This window comes from Anoplophora glabripennis, unplaced genomic scaffold, assembly GCF_000390285.2.
Source record: "Anoplophora glabripennis isolate ALB-LARVAE unplaced genomic scaffold, Agla_2.0 scaffold208, whole genome shotgun sequence".
Lineage (NCBI taxonomy): Eukaryota > Metazoa > Arthropoda > Insecta > Coleoptera > Cerambycidae > Anoplophora > Anoplophora glabripennis.
The window spans coordinates 528,208-547,219 of NW_019416550.1; the positions used below are offsets into that span (position 1 = coordinate 528,208).

The 19,012-nt window shown below is 32.0% G+C and overlaps 2 protein-coding genes across 2 annotated transcripts; both read right to left on the minus strand.

Annotated features, from left to right (window-relative positions):
* Window positions 1–5,780: 5,780 nt before the first annotated feature.
* LOC108908650 (flexible cuticle protein 12-like) lies at window positions 5,781–10,468 on the minus strand. The gene is made up of 3 exons (XM_018712753.1): window positions 10,315–10,468; window positions 8,392–8,507; window positions 5,781–6,128 (listed from the first exon to the last, which is right to left on the minus strand). The coding sequence occupies exons 1-3, from the start codon at window positions 10,363–10,365 to the stop codon at window positions 5,885–5,887; spliced, it is 411 nt and encodes a 136-aa protein (XP_018568269.1). The 5' UTR covers window positions 10,366–10,468; the 3' UTR covers window positions 5,781–5,884.
* A 119-nt stretch (window positions 10,469–10,587) lies between these two features.
* Window positions 10,588–14,369, minus strand: LOC108908649 (cuticle protein CP14.6-like). Its single transcript, XM_018712752.1, has 3 exons — window positions 14,349–14,369; window positions 13,786–13,901; window positions 10,588–10,883 (listed from the first exon to the last, which is right to left on the minus strand). Exons 1-3 carry the CDS (start codon window positions 14,367–14,369, stop codon window positions 10,601–10,603), a joined length of 420 nt encoding a protein of 139 aa, XP_018568268.1. The 3' UTR covers window positions 10,588–10,600.
* Between the last annotated feature and the right edge of the window lie 4,643 nt (window positions 14,370–19,012).

Genomic DNA, 19,012 nt, shown 5'->3' on the forward strand with positions numbered 1-19,012 from the left:
CGTTGTTTCGTTTATTTTTTCCCATAATCCCGCATTTTCTTAGGCCCCTGTAGCAAATTTTGATTTGTATATTATACTGATTATTAAGCATATAAATAGTAATACAAGGCCGATTTAATATTAGACCGTTTTGCAGTTATGCAATGAAAATTGACAAAAACTCTACTAAGGTTTTCATCATAATATGTTTTACATACTCTTCAATTTTGAGTATGTACTTATTTCCTTAATACCTTATATAATATTATTTTTAATAAATTAATAAACAAAGGGCGGTATGAACGGTCCCCCAGATTTCGTGATATGTATGTACACTGTCCCACGTCATCGTACTGCTCAATTTCAGAAGTCATAATTTTTAATAAGTTCCGCTCTGCCATTCAATCTGCTTCTAGTTTTGAAAAAACAGGTCAAATCTTATTTTTCTCATGCATGAATTCATTTGTATATTTTGTATTTCCCTTTTTTTATAATCGTACTTAATTAATATGTATTCTAAGGGAGTGGTTAGGTGATAGAGCAGCAATCATGTTGGGTATGAAATTGGCCCCAAAAAGTACACATTTCCGAACGATTTCAGAAAAAAGATATTGTTTAATTTGTATTTGTCACATTGCCAAGTTTTTTGGAACGATTTTCTAAAACAATCGAAATGAAATTTAGAATCAAATGAAACAATATGTATAACGTATAGATGACTTTTTATAGACAAATAATTTTAATAAAATAATAATAAAATTTTAAGAAATAAATACAATATACATAGTTATAAAAAAGGGTAAAATTTGGAAATATGTAATTTTATGGAAAATTTAAACATTCTATTAGCTTGATTAAAAAAAAATTGTTATATTATTATCTCTCTTATCTTTACTCTGTTGTAAATGTGTTCTGCTAATTCAATAATTCTTCTAAAAAGTCTATCAAATGAAGTCAATGTACTCTTTTAAGATATTCTAATGAACAATTCCGTGTTACTCAATTGTACAAAACATTGTTTTAATTATATCAACAAATATTTTTAAATGAATACAAAGAATTCTTCAGAAACGAATAAGATTCATCTCTGCATTAGTTATCGGTTATTTATCCAATAACTATTCGACAATACTATGCTGTTGGAACAATAATCATTTTATAACATTTAAGTAACCCAAAAAAAAAACAAATAAATGTCATATCATTTTATTGGTATCCCTTCAAATCATGCACAAAAGTATTATTTTCTCTCAGGGGGTTGCTCCGTATTTCCATCCACAGCAACCAATATTATAGTTGCTCCTTCTGTGTGGTCATCACCCCTAATAAGCAAAATGGGGAAATTAATCACAAAATTTAGTTGTTTATATAAATTTGTTGTATTAAGTAAAGACCTAAACTAATAAAGCTAATAACAACGGAAACTCTAAAGCGGGATAGAGGAAATCAGGAAATAAGTAGGTAAAAGAGATAAAGTAGATCTACCATCTGGTTGAATTATCTTACAGTCAAAAAGGCATTAAATTAGCACAATCGTGCATAATTCGTTGCTACTGAACAAATTCTACAATAAAAACAGCAAAAATGGCGTGTCCCCTTCTTTGGTTAATTATACCAGTATAAATTTTTAATTTTCATATTTTGACAAGAAGTTATTCTTCATACAAATATTTGCTTGTATTGAAATTTAGAAATATAGTCTTATAATTCCAAAAATGTCTGGGTTGTTCAAAATCAAGTAGAATTTCTCACTTCAATATTGTGAATAATTTAAATGTAAACATTTTTTACATTCAAATGCTTCACAAGTGGGAAATTCTGCTTATCGATTAAGTTTTGCTTCATATTGAGAGAAATACGGCAATTTTATAAAGTAAAACTAATTTGGTCGATATTAGAAACAAATTTTGTTAATATCATTTTTTGAATCTCTTAAAATAAAGTCACGTCAGTTTCGACGTCATTTTAGTCTAGAGGTATGTTTGAGTCGTCGAATTTTTGAGTACACCGTACAATTTTTTGGGTTATAATACTATTTTCCAAAGCTACAAAACCAGCAAAATTTTGTTTTCTTTATTTTTTGGGCATTTTGCCGCCTGTGAAAATACGCAAAAACTAAAAAAAACGAAAACTATGCACCAAATAAATAACATACAAGCAAATATTTTCGAAAAGAGTAACTTTTCGTCGAGAAATGAAGAATACATTTTTTTATAAGTACAGACATCTGAGGAATGAATATAATTTTTTGTAAACAATTAGTAAATCGCAAATAAAATGTGAAATGCCGTTTTTAGTTTCTTAATGAAAAACAGTTAGAAATGAAGAATCCGAAATGGGGAGAGTTGCTTCATGGTAGTTGCATAAATATTGTGTACAATACTTCAAAATCTAACCAGTGGCCTCAAACTTAGGAAGAGGTAGGGAGATTTTAATTCCAAAATATAATCTCCAAGGTCGAACAGCATAACCGAGACAATCTTTTACAATTACAATTGTGGTGACAGATCATATCCAACAAAAAATTTCTTCCCTCATAAAATACATCGTTGACAAGTGTAGATTTTTTTCCCTAAGAAAATCCCTTTTCGCACCCTAAAAATGATCGCAATTACGGCGTGTTTTTTCGAGGCCTAGAGACCCTTTCAAGAAATAAAAGTTAAAATTTCTCAATAAATAAAAAGTTACGGGAGTTACCGAGCCCACTTTATACACAATTGTTTTTCTACTTACGAGGAGGAGCGTACTACTACCGAATCATCATGATCCCCCGATGCAGCATTCTCCGGACGAGCACAGATGCTAGTCAAGCAGGCCGTAATGACCAAAACCTAGAAGAAATATTTGTTCTATAAACACATTACATAATATGAAATTCTTACCAAAAAAAGACGGTTCATTTTTTTAGCGCAATTATAGGTACTCTAGAGTAGATGCTGGCGATGAATTGTCCAGCTCACACATTGCAGCTTTATATATAGAAAAAGTGGTGAGACACATGATTTTTTTTATCAGTTTTATTGCACATTCCTTACGGTCAAATCATAAAAGCATTATTCATCGAAACAAAGGAAAAAATCACATACAATTGGTAATTATTCTTATTAGCAGTTAATGGGTAAATTAAAAAAAATATATCACTTACATAAACCCATATTGATTAGTTGAAGCCCAAAAACAAACAAGTAAATTGTTGTATACTTCTATATAGGGTGTTTCAAGATAATTGGACAAACTTAAAATCTGAATAGTTAATTTTGGACATATAAGAAAAGACTGTCCAGAAACTTTTTGTTCCAAGATATAGGATGTTCAAATTCGACAGATGATCGACAATGATCCATAGCAAAAAAATCGCCTTATTTTTTAATGTTCAATTATCTACTATATAAATTTTTTTCACTTATTTCCGCACTCATTAGGCAAAGTTTACTTTTCACATTTTGTTTTGGCTATTTTAAAAAAATCGCACCAAGTAGATCTCATCACTATAAAACTCTATCCACTTTGTATGTGAATAGTAAACTGTTTTTTTCTTTTAATTCTTCCAGTAATGTTATAACAAATTATTGTATGGAGTTTCGATGTAGTCAAAAAAATGAATGACGATTTTAATACAGAAAATACAAAACTAATGATGGCAACAATATGGATACCCTGTCAGATATGTCAGAAAAAAGCTACTACTAACCAAAAAAATACCTACATGGGTGTTAATGAACTTATATCAAATAATAATTTTAAAATCTGACTTACTTCAACACTGCAAGGAGCCACCTTTTGAGAACTGCTGATTTTCATAGATTTTCGATGTACCCACCATTTGCTTCAGCGTATCCAATTCGCTCGCACGCGTTGCAACATTGCCACATCCTCTTGAATCATGTTATAAGCTTCAGCAATACGATGTCGCAGTTGGTCAATGTCACGAACTTCCGTGGAATACAACACTTTTCACATATCTCCACAAAAAGAAATCTAAAGGGGGAGATCCGGGGACCGGGGGGACATCTAACTAGGCTGCCGCGGCCTATCCAGCGATCAGAAAAGTAATATTTAGAAAGTCGAGCACTCTCCGAAAAAGTGAGCGGGGGCTCCGTCATGTAGTAACCACATATTTGCCAAACATTTAATTACATGTCTTCCAATAACTCTGGTAAGCGATTTTGCAAATCTAGATATGAGGCACCATCTAAGCGTCTAGGCAATTCTATTAAAGTGCCATTAACGATACCGGCCCACACGTTCACTGAAAACTGTCGTATTTCATGTGGATTTTCGATAAGCAAGTGGGCATTTTCGTTTACTTCGCCATAAATTATGAACATATCATAATATTTACGATTGCTAAATACATGCCACTTTTCAAAAGAAAACTTGAAAATACGGCTATTAAAAGTACACTCGAAAAACAGCACAGCAATCACTACAACAATGTAGGACAAATTTACTTTCGAATACAGTCCGGCTTGATAAGAAACCTACAAATTCGTAAAAAGTGTTACAGAATTTTTTGTAAGTACTCCCCTCGATAAAACAAATGTATTTCAGCAGTTCCGAAACAGTTGTAACAAAAGCCGGGAGGCGTAGTCATTTATTTATTAGTTCTCAGAAAGTAAAATATTTTCGTCAACACACAAATTATCGAAAGTTGAGAGTAGGTAGCGTCGTCCTTCGGAGAAATTTACCAATATTTTTAACAAGTTCGCTTAGAGTCGGGGCCATGTGACAGTCATCTGTTGCGTCTGGGAGGCGCCAGCGTAGAAACCCATATTTTTAACAACGCGCGAAATCACGAGAAGAGCGTAGAGGTTCCAAAGTAGAATTAATTCAAATTGTAAATCGAAATCGAATTCGAAAAGAGAGTAATAGCTGTTTTTTTGACGGATTTCCCAAGCTATAAGAGTAGGTTAAATGAGATCGACTAATCCGTCCCGTATTCGCTACGCGGAGTCACTAGAGGAAGGCTAGGATTATTTGTTAGTTTAGTCTCAAAATTATTTAGATAAAGGTAAAATCAGTCAATTAGATAACTATTAACATAGTATAGTTATACCAAGCGTCCCGATATTCAGCTCCCCGCCAATAAGATAAGAACAGAAACTTCTGAACCCAAGAAATGGGCGTGTCGAAGTGAGGTGGAATTCAGGAAAGATCTCGAAAAAGTCAGTTCTTCCTTGGGTTCCATATTGAGCAATCGACTTAGTTTGGAGTCTCGGGCTAATTAATTAAATTTAATAATAGATAAAGTTTTTCCAAATTTTGCTATGAAGCGCGCATTTCCTGAATCTCGCTGTCGCGTGTCAATAAATTAATTAATAATGTTGTTCGAGTCGTTGTGTTGTTATTTTGTTTGTTTGTTTTGTTTATTGTTATTAAAACCCTTTCTGAAAGTTTTGGTGTTTCCTTTTGTTTCTCTCAACTGTATAACCAGCCAATGGATTACATTCTACGTAAGCAATAGAGGGTAAGTGCCTGAAATTCATTCTCTGAGCATACAACATTTCTAAGTTCCCACGTATTAATTAAAAGGTAATGATAATTATAAACTCCCTTTCGAGAATTAAATAGTAAACTCTTGTGAAATCGAGACACGTTATAATACTGGTTATAATAGATAATTTAAGAAATGACCCCTCAGGTTACACACTTTTAAACACATTTTTAATTAGCTTTTTTCTCTATGTCCTTAAACTTCCGATACAAGTTTGTGACATCAGCTAACTCCGTTTTTGCTCCCATTTCACCTCTTTTTTGACATAAGTTCATTAACACCCTGTATAATAAGTAACAGTTTCATAAATAAATATTGTAAGTGCTCTTAAATTTATCAAATAAATTAACTAAATAATTGCTGTAATAATACGTTTAATGTTCTTAAAGAAAACTTTTGAGGCAAGTAAATTTAACCCAGCCCTGTCCCGCAGAGTGACCCTTCGCATGCTGAAGCAATTCTTAGGACAGAAGGTGGAAGAATTTTAACATGCGGTCGAAAACCCTTGTCATCTGCCGTATATTCCACTTCATATGCAGTGCCATCAGGAGCAATATAGGAGTAAACTCCCTTAACAGCTAGAGCTTCTTCTGGCGTGCCAATATTTTTCATTTCACCCGTAGCCTCGTGGTGGATGCCATCGCTTGTAGAAAAACTGAAAATCAAAAACATTTTGCCAACGTGCATGGTAGACCAATTTTGATAGTTGTGAGAGATATCTTATATTTCTCGAAGAAATGGACAAGAAATAGTTAAAGGGTCGATTTAAGAAAAAAAATTGAATTTAACCCCTTTAATATGTAAGTTCTTGCGTATTTGTGGTACCTATATGATATTTAAGAATATTTTTTTGTACCTCACATATAGATGATAAAAGAAACTGCATTGAATGGGTTTATTTAGCATATTTTTTATTCGTATTTAGAAAATATCGTCATAGCTATTTAAAGTGCAAAAAATCCTATTTTTTTCAACAACCTGATACTTAACTGCGTCCTACAATCGATCGTCATATGTATATTTCTATAATCTTAAATGACTACAAATTTACTTATTGCTTACAAAAAATAATTAATAACAAATACTTAAGATAAATAAATGGCCAGAACAAATACCAAACGCAGAAAACTATGCATATGTGACGCACGAATGTTATTTGTGTCGTTCTTACAATAGTATGGCACGAGACAAATGCATTTATCTTATGGTTGAGTTACTTGAGTTACTTATTAAGCCCACAGATTCCATTTTTTGCACCAGACAAAAAGAGTACGTTTTAAACATCTGCAAAAATACGGTAATAACTTAATATAATCGCTAGTAGCACACTGAGTCGTCGGTTCGAGCCAGTCGAACGGTATGACGTCACAGATGCTCTGAACCGTTTCAAATATTTTACGAATTAGAAATGATTTATCATTGTTAATATTAAAGCTATCAACTTGATATTTTCCTATAAATTTAGTGGGTTGAGTGAGTACGGCAAACGTAAAAGCAAGTTGTAAAATAAGCCCGTTGAATCATAGAACATAAAACAACAACAAAAAAGTTGTATATTACAGGGGCGTAAGATTAACAGTAACTGTTAATTTTTGAAAACTGTTTTCAAAGTACAGCGAATATTAATATTGGGGAGTTTCATCACAACGTGACAACAGCGCTTAACCTGCTGATGCACACCATGTGTACACGTCGCAGACTTGTCCTACGGAAAAAATGTAAACAACTATTATTGTAAAACATTTAGTAAATTTCAAGACAATTGTTTTCCAGCTTCTAAATAAATAAAGTAAAATGCATCGATTCTGTAGTACGAAGAAAGTGTTGTGCTTAAATTTTAGCTCGAATTTTAGTAATTATGAATCTCTTAAAACAGGAACTTGACATTTAATCAAATTATGAATTTGAAAAATATGTAATTAAAGTACCCAAAGATTCACGTCCTCCAAATAATCATACGTATTAAAAATAATTTAGGTACTTATCAAAAAGCAAAATTCAGTAATTTTTAAACCCACAAGTACAAAATAATCTACAACATATGCTCAAAATGTCCACCACCATTTTCAATGCACGCACGACACCTCCCTCAAGAAAAGGAAATAGTGGTACGAAAAAACACTCCGACACGGTCGAATCCAGATACCAACTGAATTGCGTAATGGTGGTTGCTTGACACCTTAATACCTCGTGTTAATAAACCGCTGCGCCGTTGTCACATTGCTCGATATGAATTTAATCGATTTTTTTTTGTTTATTTTACAGTATTCTATCGCCTGTTAAAATTAAGACAGTCAAACTCCTAACACCCTGTATAGTACAACCCTCTTTATCTCTGTACTTAAGGACCACCTTACACAGAGCAATTAAAATGTACCACATTAGCATCAACGTTTTGATCGGCCAAATTTTCAAAAAATTGTAGTTTTTTTTACCTAAATACCAAAATATATGTGTGCATATTTTAAATGATATAGTAAAAAAAAATAAATAATTCCCGGAACTCAGTAAAAAATATGCAACAAATATAATTTTAGTTAGAACAAGAAAAAGTACAAAAATTTAAAAACTGAAGAATGTTGTTCTATGTTCCTGTCCTAATTTAATTTTAAGTTTAGTTTATATATCTTTTACATTAATCAGATACCAATCTAAAATTTTTCCTTAAATTAACCTTAAAACTATATATAAGTTTAAACATTTTGATTCTATACATATTGGAAAAAATATCTGAAAACAATAGCTTTAAATAAAAATTCCACATAGTTGAATAACTTCAAAACAGGTAGCTACGTTACGTCGTCGGTTTAGATATTTCGAGAGACATACAACTCTTCAGAAGAAAAAAATATGAGAAGCAACGTCAAGAAATCTAAACCGATGACGTGGCAACTCTGAAAGCTAAAAATGCCACATACCTAAACGAAAAGCCTCCTGTGTCTGTGAGTTCAAATTTGTTCTTAATTACTTCAACTTGCACAGGATTTTGGGGTTGAGCATATACACTATTCAAACAGGCACAAAGAAATAATATCTAAAAGCAAAAACACGGCGGTTAGAAAATCGTTATAAAAACTAACTTCTCGTACATCTTAATTTCTGATATTTTCTTTTTAATTTCTAAAATTTTGATTCGTAGATTGAAAAGAAAATGAAAGGATAGGGATATTCATATCCTATTCTACCTCCCTTACCTTTTTTTATTTTTTATCTGGAAGAAAAATGGTAAATGTTGTTAGGAAATTTCCTTGCGATATCGAAGAAATATACAATAAAAGAACAATTCACCGATTCCATAGCAATCTTGACTTTATCCGTTGTGGAGGGTCAGTGAATAAACCAGTTTGCAAATTATCAAAGCAAATTACATTATAATCAGAAAAACAAAGGATTTATAAAACGACAAATACACAGACTGTTTCATTTATAGAAAATAAAAGTTTGATTAGCATCTCTGCCTGAAGCGGAACATTCAAATGTGTCCTGTATGTATTTATTTAAGGTCACCAGAAACTTGGTTTTTGCCATTATTTTCTATAATAAAGCAAAAATAATAATGGGGTAAAATGTGTGAAAGTCTCTGTAGAATAACTTACTACGAATATTTCAGAAACAAAAAAGGATGTCAAATAAAGATCAGGATAGATAAAAGAATCTATATTTTAAAATTAATTTCAAATATATAGGGTCATGTATAAAGCGTAGGTAGTTCTATTATATGGTGCAGGTATCTCTGATTAGAAATGGAAACAAAAACTTTTGTTGCGTTTTTATAAAAACCACTTTTCACTCAAAAAGTTTTCAAGAAATCAAGTTGTACAGAACTTCACAATAACATAATTCAAAACATCGTAAGGGTATTTCAATTGATTAACAATTTAACGCAAAATTTTTCGTATTTTTTCGATATTTTTTTTAACGTATCAGCATTTATTTATATTTTTTAATTTCCCTACGACGTTCCCTAACATCAGAAAATTTTGTGTTTTTTTTTGTTCCAAGACTATCTGTTAATAAGAAACCTTTCCGGGCATACAGCCCACTGGATAAAAAGTGTCATTGCTTGAATCCAAATCAGTTGAAAAAATTGACAATACTACCTACCTACCTGAAAACATATACAATAAAGCCTTTTTGTTCATGACGCTATATCCTATTTAGAACGATTAGAAATAGAATTTTTATCCCCTTCAACTTTTATTTAATTTTTTTTATCTGAAATAGTATTAGAATATTTTTTTCAATAATAACAACAATTTATTAGCCTAAAGAGCTAAATTACATTGAAATAACTAAATAATATAATTATGAAAACCTCAATAATATCAGAAGAACAAAAAACAAAAGAAAAGAAGAAATATACTTAACCAAAGACATATATCTTAAAGCAAAGAGAGGCATTAATTACGATCATGGTTTACTATACTCATACATAACATTTTAACTGAACAATCGTTTATATTGCAAGTGTTACAGATAGAATTAAATGTCTTGCACATAAAATAAACTGATAGTGTCTTATCACAATGGTCTACCGAAAAAAGTATTTTTTCTTTTATAAAGAATGCATTTGTTTTTAATTATATTAATTAATTAAATTAAATTAAAATAAATTAAATTTACTAGGAATCGAATACGCTTAAAAATGGTTCAATGTCAATTTACGATAACAACAGTTACTGTCTTAATTACAATTTTTTTCTTTGTAATCAAAGAAGTAAGTATAAATACCTAATTCTCTTTTTGTCGTGGCCATTATTAAAAACTTGTTTTACCCCCTTCTCGACGAAGTGGAAGACACAAATATATAAGACTGTTTTTATGTGGTTTCTAATACTTACCATTTTCATGTTGAAGGTAATCACGACTGAGGTAATTCCGCTGGCTATCATATATAATGTGTTCGTCCTTAGTCAAGTAACTTTTACGCAATATACGGCATCCCACACCTCTAAGAATCTAGGAAATCCAATTTTAATTGCACTCTTTTAAAACATTGTTGTTTATTCATTTTATTTATACATTTATTGGCAAAAAGACAGGAACAACACATAAGACCTCAGATCAAGTGTTTAAAGTCAAGATAATTATAATATACTATATGCTTTTGTCATTAAGAAGACAATTTTAACCTAGTCCCGTGCCACAAAGCGATGCAATACAGCCAATAGAGAAATCTTCTAGCAGTTCTTCTATTTTATAGGGTGCCGTTGTTGTCGCTTTAAACTGTGGTATATGGTCACCGATTGGTTGGAATCCGTTTTTATCAGCAACGTAGGTAATAGTATACACAACACCATCGGGAGCCATGTATGAATATGTTCCTGTTATAACTAGAGATTCATCTTCACCACCTGCTTTGTCCAAACGTCCTTTAACATCGTGGTGAAAGCCGTCACTTGTGGCTACACTGTAATATACATTTCTTAAATAATCACAGCCCCACAAAAAAAATTCTGTGCAACGGACTAGACCACTGTATCTTTATGACCTTGACCCTGTCAGGGTAGGTTAAAGCTCATTTCAAGGTGAAACCGAGACAAATTCACTATATCAGTGTCAGTAAAGGTGCGGACCTCGATTTTTTCCACCATAGGAGATTTTTCTCGGTTTGACCTTAATATGGCTTATAACCTGACCTGAAGGGGACCGCCTAGCCGGGTGTCTTGGCCGGTGGATTTCGATCTGCCGAGTCAAGCATCACGGACGTGGGCCGGAATTTGGATGGATGACCTAAGGCAGGCTCGGAGACGTGGCTGTGGTCCCCGATAAATGGTAATGAGAGCAGAGCAAGAAATCTCTGTAACTCAAGACCATGTTATCATACATTAAAACTGTACGAGACTTTGCCACCAAGCCATCCGTGTAGTAAATAAGATGGTTTGAAGAAAAGTACTCGAGTAATGAAGGAGGGTGTACAAGGGGCCTAATAAGGCCTAAGTGTCGTGGTGGAAGACAATTCCACCACCCCCTCCGACATACATACATAACCTGACCTGACAAGGTCAAACAAACCTCGGATTCGGATTCAGCGACCTCGAAAACATAAGGATGTAGTGGTCTAGTCAGAATTTAGATTTTTTTTTGGTGGGGCTGTGAATTGTCGAAACTATATTAAACAATTGAGGTACGTGTTCCTTTTTAAATATTTTCTACGGAGGGGTTCTTTTAAGTATCTAGGAAATCAGATAGAACTGCTACAAGAATATTCATTAAATATTAATTACAAAATTGATTCAAATCAAGTACAAGTGAGGTATTGATTTTTTTCGAAATTTGAAACCCCACTTCCAAAGTCTATAGCATCTATGGTCTGTGTCGGTTCTTTTGCGAAACGCCCTGTATGAACTTCTTCTTTTTCTTGCCTTTAAACTTCTAGAATAAATTTAATATTACGAAATAAAAAAATCGGATATTGTTGGATTCAGGGATAAATTCTGTAACAGATTAAATGGAAAAATTAATACAGGTTCATTTAAAAGACCATTAGGTCTTGACAAAAAATAATGTCACTTTGAAGTTTTTTGAGAATCATTAACGCCAATGTATTGTTTTTAGAAATTAGATATAATTTGTAGCGTTTTCTACGAAAAAAGTATAAACATTTGCTTGCGCTTGATGTTTCCTTTCTTGATATTCATTCAGCGTCTTGTATTTCGATAACGAAGACAAAGACAAATGTTTTTCCAATGTTAGACCCTGTGTAGAGGCATTCTGTTTTTTTATTGATTTCAAGATAATGTTAAATTTGTCGGAAAAAGAAAACTGTTTCCAGTGTTCTGAAAATAATAGAACAAGCTAAAATTTCGGAAATACAATACATCGTAAAATCAATTACCTATTGGAATAATAATTTTGTTTAAAAATCTCATTTAAATCACTATTGAACTGATTTCGTGTTTATAATAATTCAAGTTGTTACTTACTTAAACTCGAAAGACAAAAATTAACAATTTATTATCAGTTTTTATGTTTTCTTTACTTAAAACTGTCTTACGACATTAAATTTGCGTATTCTAAAGAGCTCTATAACTTCGACATCCATTGTTGAGATGGCGTACAATATTTTTCAAGTTTACTTTTTAAGCAATTTGGGTCGAAAATTAGTTTTTCCAATATATTGGAAAAACTATTTATTTTGGAGAAGTGTTCAATAGAGGAAACATGCGCAATAAAAAGATTTACAAAATGCCGGATAAATTGTTTAAAAGTTATTGCAAAAAAATATCAAAAAACGTGGAAAAACAGCATTTTTTAAATTATTCATAACTTGGTTGTTATTTGTTGGAATTTTATCAATATGCCTAAAAGTTGTGAGTTTTATTGTTCTTCAAAACTATACTGTGGGCGCAAAAGTTTTTGCAAAATTCTATTTATTTATCCCGTCAAGAGCAAAAATGTATAGCATTAATCCTTGTGTCTCTCCGAAAGTTATTGAGCCGATTTTTAAACTAACATAACTTAGTTTTGTATTTAAATGAAATTTTGATTTATTGACAGGGGTCCATTTGAAAAAAAAAGTGTAACTCGGCTCCAAAAAGAAAAATTTTTTTTTAAATGTGTGGTTTTTGATTGGCTGTACAATCACACTTTTTATATTATATTATATTTAATTAAATAAAGTGTGAATGTATAGGTAGCACACTAAGTTAGGTTTTAAGCAAGCTTTAAAAATCGACTTTCTAAACCCTTTTTTGTTGATAACTTTCGGAAAGACAGAAGGTTAAAGTTATGCATGTTTGTCCTTGACGGGATAAAAAATAAATAGAATTTTGCAAAAACTATCGGGCCCACATCGCCTACCTTTCGCACAGTTTTGAAGAACAATAAATCTCGCAACTTTTAGCAATATTTATAAAATTCCAACAAATAACAACCAAGTTGTGGATAATTAAAAAAATGCTGTTTCCACGTTTTTCATGATTTTTTTGCAATAACTTTTAAACAATTGATCCTATTTTAATCTATCTAGCGTCATTTTGTAGGCCTTTTTATTGCATATATTTCGTCTGTTGAACACTTTTCTCTAATATCGATAGTTTTTCCAAGATATTGCAAAAACTGATTTTCGACCCAAATTGTTTAAAAAAACAATGTTGCTAATGAAAAATATTAATTACAAAATTGATTCAAATCCGTGTTGCTTCAATTATGGCAAATTGTGGCCAAACACCCTGAATTTGCTTGATTACAATTAAAGTGTAGTACTACTATTTACGATAATGCTATTGTTTTTTAGATTTCTATTTTTTTAATCCATATACATATACAATTATAAATTTAAATATTATATTTACTGACTTTCTTCTTACCTAAAGTCAAAACTTCCTGGCTCTTGTATATTAAAATCGTAACGTTCTATTTTAGCATCCATTGAAACCTCTGGTCTACAGTCAACACTCAGGTAGATATAGAATGTTAGTAGAATCTGAAAATAATGAATTAACTTTACTTCAGTGTCATGAATTTATCATTTTAATAGAAAATTTTCACGTATTTCCTGAGAACATAAACAGAAAGTAGTTAAAGTGTCACAAGCTTGACTTTTGAGAACGAAAAGCACATGTCGATAGGTATATCAATGTATTTAAGGGGCGTTTTTCATTATTCTCTGAATTGTGAATATTTTCTGTGGTGTCCAATGACTTTCTTATTTATGGTTCTTTAATTTTTGGGTATACATAGATAGTTTCGTCTACCTTCCGACTTTTCAATCACAATCCAAACTTAGGTACAGTCCACACGATATTTGTTGTGATAGAATTCCAAGAAAACCCCTGCGTCACATTCTTACTGTTACGCCACCAAAATATTACGCCACAAAAGTGTACAAGTGTTTGAACTGCCTAACTCGTATTATAATGATGTCACTTACCACCTTTAGCTCCATGGTCATTTCATAACTGTGTAAAGACCAAACTAAGACACTAAACTATCACACTAATGGATTTATAAAAATATTTCGCATCAAATTCTTCTAAACAAGGATGGGAGCTGTTATACAAAAAATACGATTTCATTTTTACAGATACAAACACCCGCAAGCGATATTGAAAATTTCAAAGGTTACGGATCAACGAATTACTAAAGTGCTGAGAAATGCGGAATATCACAATTATCTTGTATTCGAACCGGTAAGGAATATTAACTGAATCATCCTGACTGATTGAATTAATGTAAAATTTTAATTGCATTTATTAAACAGTTTCTTGTATCAAGTAAGTTTTGCATGCTTAAGAAGAAAAACATCAACATTTCTTTAATAGTTATGCCAGGCAATACCTATATCTCACTTTGCTGTTGTCGTTGTTTTCGTGATTGTCGTTATTCTCATCGATGTCATTGTGGGTGTCGATTTTGGTAGCTGTCATTGTTGTTATGGTCATAGTTGTTATTTAATCTAATTTAATTATAAGGAACACAAAATAGCACGCAATATGCAGATAAAGTAAAAATTAAGCTAATACTGAATGTATTGATGAAGGGTGCATTCACAGTACCACAAGGCAAATGATTTCAGGCAACAAAAACACTATTCACAATAAGGTTTTGACATGTGATACTTTGCAAGTAGTAGTAGTAGTAGTAGTAAAGGGGCGGCCTCAGCCTGGCAATTAGGCCACGAGTGGGCCCTTTTTGCCTACCCCGCCGTCCCATCACCTAACCACTCTCTGCCTCTGAACCTCCTCGAACCTACCCGACGCCCTAATGAACGCCAGGGTTTTGGTCCATGGAAGGTCTCTCACCTCAACCCCTTGCAGCTCTTCAGCACCAAAGACTTTATGTCTTATTCTCCCAAAGGCTGCACAATGTCCCAGAAGGTGGATAGGGGTGTCCTCACCTTCGCCACATTTCGGGCATAGAGGGTCCTCCTCAATTCCTATTAAGCTTAAATGCCTCCTAAGTCTGCAGTGGCCTGTCAGAACCCCCACCATTTGGTTTGGGGCTCTTCGACTGGCTCAGCAGCCATCTCGTCATGGATTTGCTAGGTCCATGTATAAAACTATGGGCCTGCCTACATCCTCTATTTCTCCTCCAATTTACCTAAAGTTTGATAGGCCCATTTATTGAGGGCCCTATTAATGCTGCCTCGTGTGATACCTAAGATTGGTTCAGGTCCCTGTCCAGGTCCCCTGGACCCGAGACGATTCCTTACCTTCCTTACAATTCCTTACCTCCTCCTTGCATACATACCCAGTGAAAGGCTTTCCTGGATGCCGCTGCCTTCCAGATAAATTCCTGCTCCTGAAAACTCGTCTTCTACCCGAAATCCATCAGTATGACATACTAGGGATCCCGGGGAGAACATATCACCATCCTGCTTACACTACTCTCTCGAGGGGAAAGTGGTGATACTTTGCAAAGTTTATAACTATGACTACGCAGATTGTCACTATGATTTAAAGAAAATGTATCTGACGTACTGAAAATTGCGATTACCTCCCAACGTCCATCTTCCAATAATGTCAAATGCAACCTGGGAAAATATTTCGTCATTGACAGAGGAGGAAACTGAAAGATCCATTTCGTTAAGCTCCTTTTATTTTTTTATGTGGTGTACAATTTATTGAAAAGTCAAACATTATGTTATTTGCTTAAAATGTATAAAGAGTTGGCACGTACCACAAACCAACTTTGATGTAAGATGACCTCAAGGTCAGTCTGAGAATCAACTGGCTAAAGCATTGATCTATTTCCAAAGCGGTAATTTTGTTTTTATATGTATAGACGCTAAAACGCACACATTTGGAAACTATAACTTCCTCAAAATTGCAAATCATTTGCTTGCTGTAATTTTTTATCGGCCAATTTTTTGGAAAATGGGGTTACTTCCTAAAAGATAGCAAAAAAATTCATTTTTTTTTCTTGGATTTCTCGTCGACAACTTAAGAACTATTCATTTTAGACAAAAATGGAAGAGGAAAAAATGTTTTGTAATTAAATTTTGATCAAGATAGAGTTAGTTGCAATTCGAAAAAATAATTATTCTTAGTGCAAAAATCGGAAAAATCATTTAAAAAATTGCAAAAATGCTAGTTTATTTGTCAATTTTTTCAGACGCTTGAATAATACCTAGAATCTTCATACTTTTCCCAATTAAACTTCTTAGTGCATAGAATCATCACACCAAATTTCGTCCAATTCGGTTCGATAGTTTTTACATAATACCTAATTGTTTTATTTTTTTTTTTAAATTAAAAAATTTTCAAAATCAAATTTCTAAAATTCTAAAGTCTTTGAATACTTGAAAATTTCACCACAAAAAGAAGAGCTCGCAAGCTTTAAAATGATTTTTGAAAAATTTAAATCGGACGATTAGGTGAGCCGTGGTGATTTTTTAGACATTTTCGCAATTTTTACGCTTATAAACAATCGCAATAATTTAATGTTTTTTTCAATTTTTTTTTAATTTTAAAATATGGTTTGAAAGTACTCGGAAAGACGAATATTTAAAGAAATCTGATAATCCGCCCATTATTTTCGGAGTTATAGCCTGTTAAAGTTAACCTTTATTTACAGCAAAATTATAAGGGCATAAGGGCTGTTTATTGAAGTAATAGGTTTGTCATTCCGAGTACTTTCCAGATATAAATTCTCAAAATTTGCAGTCACGGGCGTCACATTTAAAATGTCACTCAAAGATATCCAAGACCGCGTGAAATCAATGAAATATCAATGGTGGGGGAGCAAACACATAGCTACTCTGATCTGAATTCTCGAGTTCAAAAATACTCTGAGTATTGCACCCATTGCCAAGGGCAATTGTGTAAAAATGCTTACAAAACAGTGGAAGTAGAGAGTTCGAAATGGATTTTGAAGAAGACATGTCAGAAGAAAGTGCAAGTGAACTCGGCAATCAGATTTCAGAGTCGTTAGAAAATGATATTTTGCAGTTGCAGGACGAGGGAATCGACGATAAAATAGATTGTGATAATACTGATGAGGCATGTGAAAAATCACCAACTAGTAAAAGAATTAGATTAGATTAAATGTAAATAAAAATTGAAATCTATATATGTATTAAAATAAACTGTTTGAAATTTGAAAAATCATGAAAAGTGTACTGTTTATTGAAGTATCCAAAAGATTCTTATAATTTCTTTATATAAATAAAACATAAATTTTAGATAAATATTTTAAAAGTAAACGAAAAAATTATAATTATAATTATTCACAATTTATTTTTTTTTGAAAGATTTTTAGAAATTTATCGTACAACTAAAAATTAATACGAATTTTCAGTTGTTTATTTAAATAATTATTGTTTAAACAATTTTATAATATTTAAACAAACTTACTAGTATTACCTGGTGCAACATGCACAAATTTTGGTCGTGAATATTAACATAGTAAATAAATAGACATAATAAATTAATCATTTTTTAAAGTAACTGTTTCTCGGCATGTCAAAAGTCCAATAATTAATAATAAAAGATAGTTGAAAATATGATAATTGAATTTTTTAAGTTGCGAGACATCGATTTAAAAAAATCATCGACATTGGTCCATTAGAAGCTGAGATAAGTGAAATTTTTCCGAGCGTCGCAGTTTTGAACTTGAGAATTCAAATCGGAGTAGCTGTGTGTTTGCTCGGAAGGACAAACCTATTAGTTCAAAAACAGCCCTTATACCCTTATATTTTTGCTGTAAATAAGGGTTAACTTTAATGGGCTATAACTCCGAAAATAATGGACGGATCATCAGTTTTTTTTTAAATATTCGTCTTTCCGAGTCTTTCAAACCATATTTTAAAATAAAAAAAAAAGTTGAAAAAAACATTAAATTATTGCGATTGTTTATAAGCGTGAAAATTGCGAAAATGTTTAAACAATCACCACGGCTCCCCTAATCGTCCGATTTGAATTTTTCAGAAACCATTTTAAAGCATGAGAACTCTTCTTTTTGTGGTGAAATTTTCAAGTATTCAAAGGCTTTAGATTTTTAGCAATTTGATTTTGAAAATTTTTTAATTTAAAAAACAATTAGGCATTATGTAAAAACTATAGAACCGATTTGGATGAAATTTGGTGTGATGATTCTATACACTAAGAAGTTTAATTGGGAAAAGTATGAAGATCCTAGGTATTATTCAAGTGTCTGAAAAAAATTGACAAATAAACTATCATTTTTTGCAATTTCTTAAATGATTTTTCCGATTTTTGCAATAACAATAATTATTTTTTCGAATTGCAACTAATTCTTGATCAAAATTTAATTACAAAACTTTTTTCCTCTTCCATTTTTGTCTAAAATGAATAGTTGCTAAATTGTCGACGAGAAATCCAAGAAAAAAAATGAATTTTTTTGCTATTTTTTTATACTTTTTTTGCAATAACAATTAAGCCCACGTTTTTTTTTATTTGCATAGAAAAATTAACATTTCTGGTGTTACTTAGAAGCCGTTAAAGCAAAAATTGAAAAACAGATACCGCCTGGACTAATTAGATTTTGTTTTGGTATGTGTTGATTTACTTAATTTGCCTTCTATTATGTTATATTATATGGATTATATTAAATATTCCTCCCTAAGCGAACCTA

Excerpts from the sequence above, each read along its gene's own strand:
- LOC108908650 (XM_018712753.1), bottom strand. The coding sequence starts at position 10,365 with ATGATAGCCAGCGGAATTACCTCAGTCGTGATTACCTTCAACATGAAA. Across the intron at positions 8,508-10,314 it reads TTACCTTCAACATGAAAATG|ATATTATTTCTTTGTGCCTG; the intron begins GTAAGTATTAGA and ends TTTTGCTTTTAG. Across the intron at positions 6,129-8,391 it reads ACAGGAGGCTTTTCGTTTAG|TTTTTCTACAAGCGATGGCA; the intron begins GTATGTGGCATT and ends TTTGATTTTCAG.
- LOC108908649 (XM_018712752.1), bottom strand. The coding sequence starts at position 14,369 with ATGACCATGGAGCTAAAGGTG. Across the intron at positions 13,902-14,348 it reads TGACCATGGAGCTAAAGGTG|ATTCTACTAACATTCTATAT; the intron begins GTAAGTGACATC and ends CATTATTTTCAG. Across the intron at positions 10,884-13,785 it reads CCAGGAAGTTTTGACTTTAG|TGTAGCCACAAGTGACGGCT; the intron begins GTAAGAAGAAAG and ends TGTATATTACAG.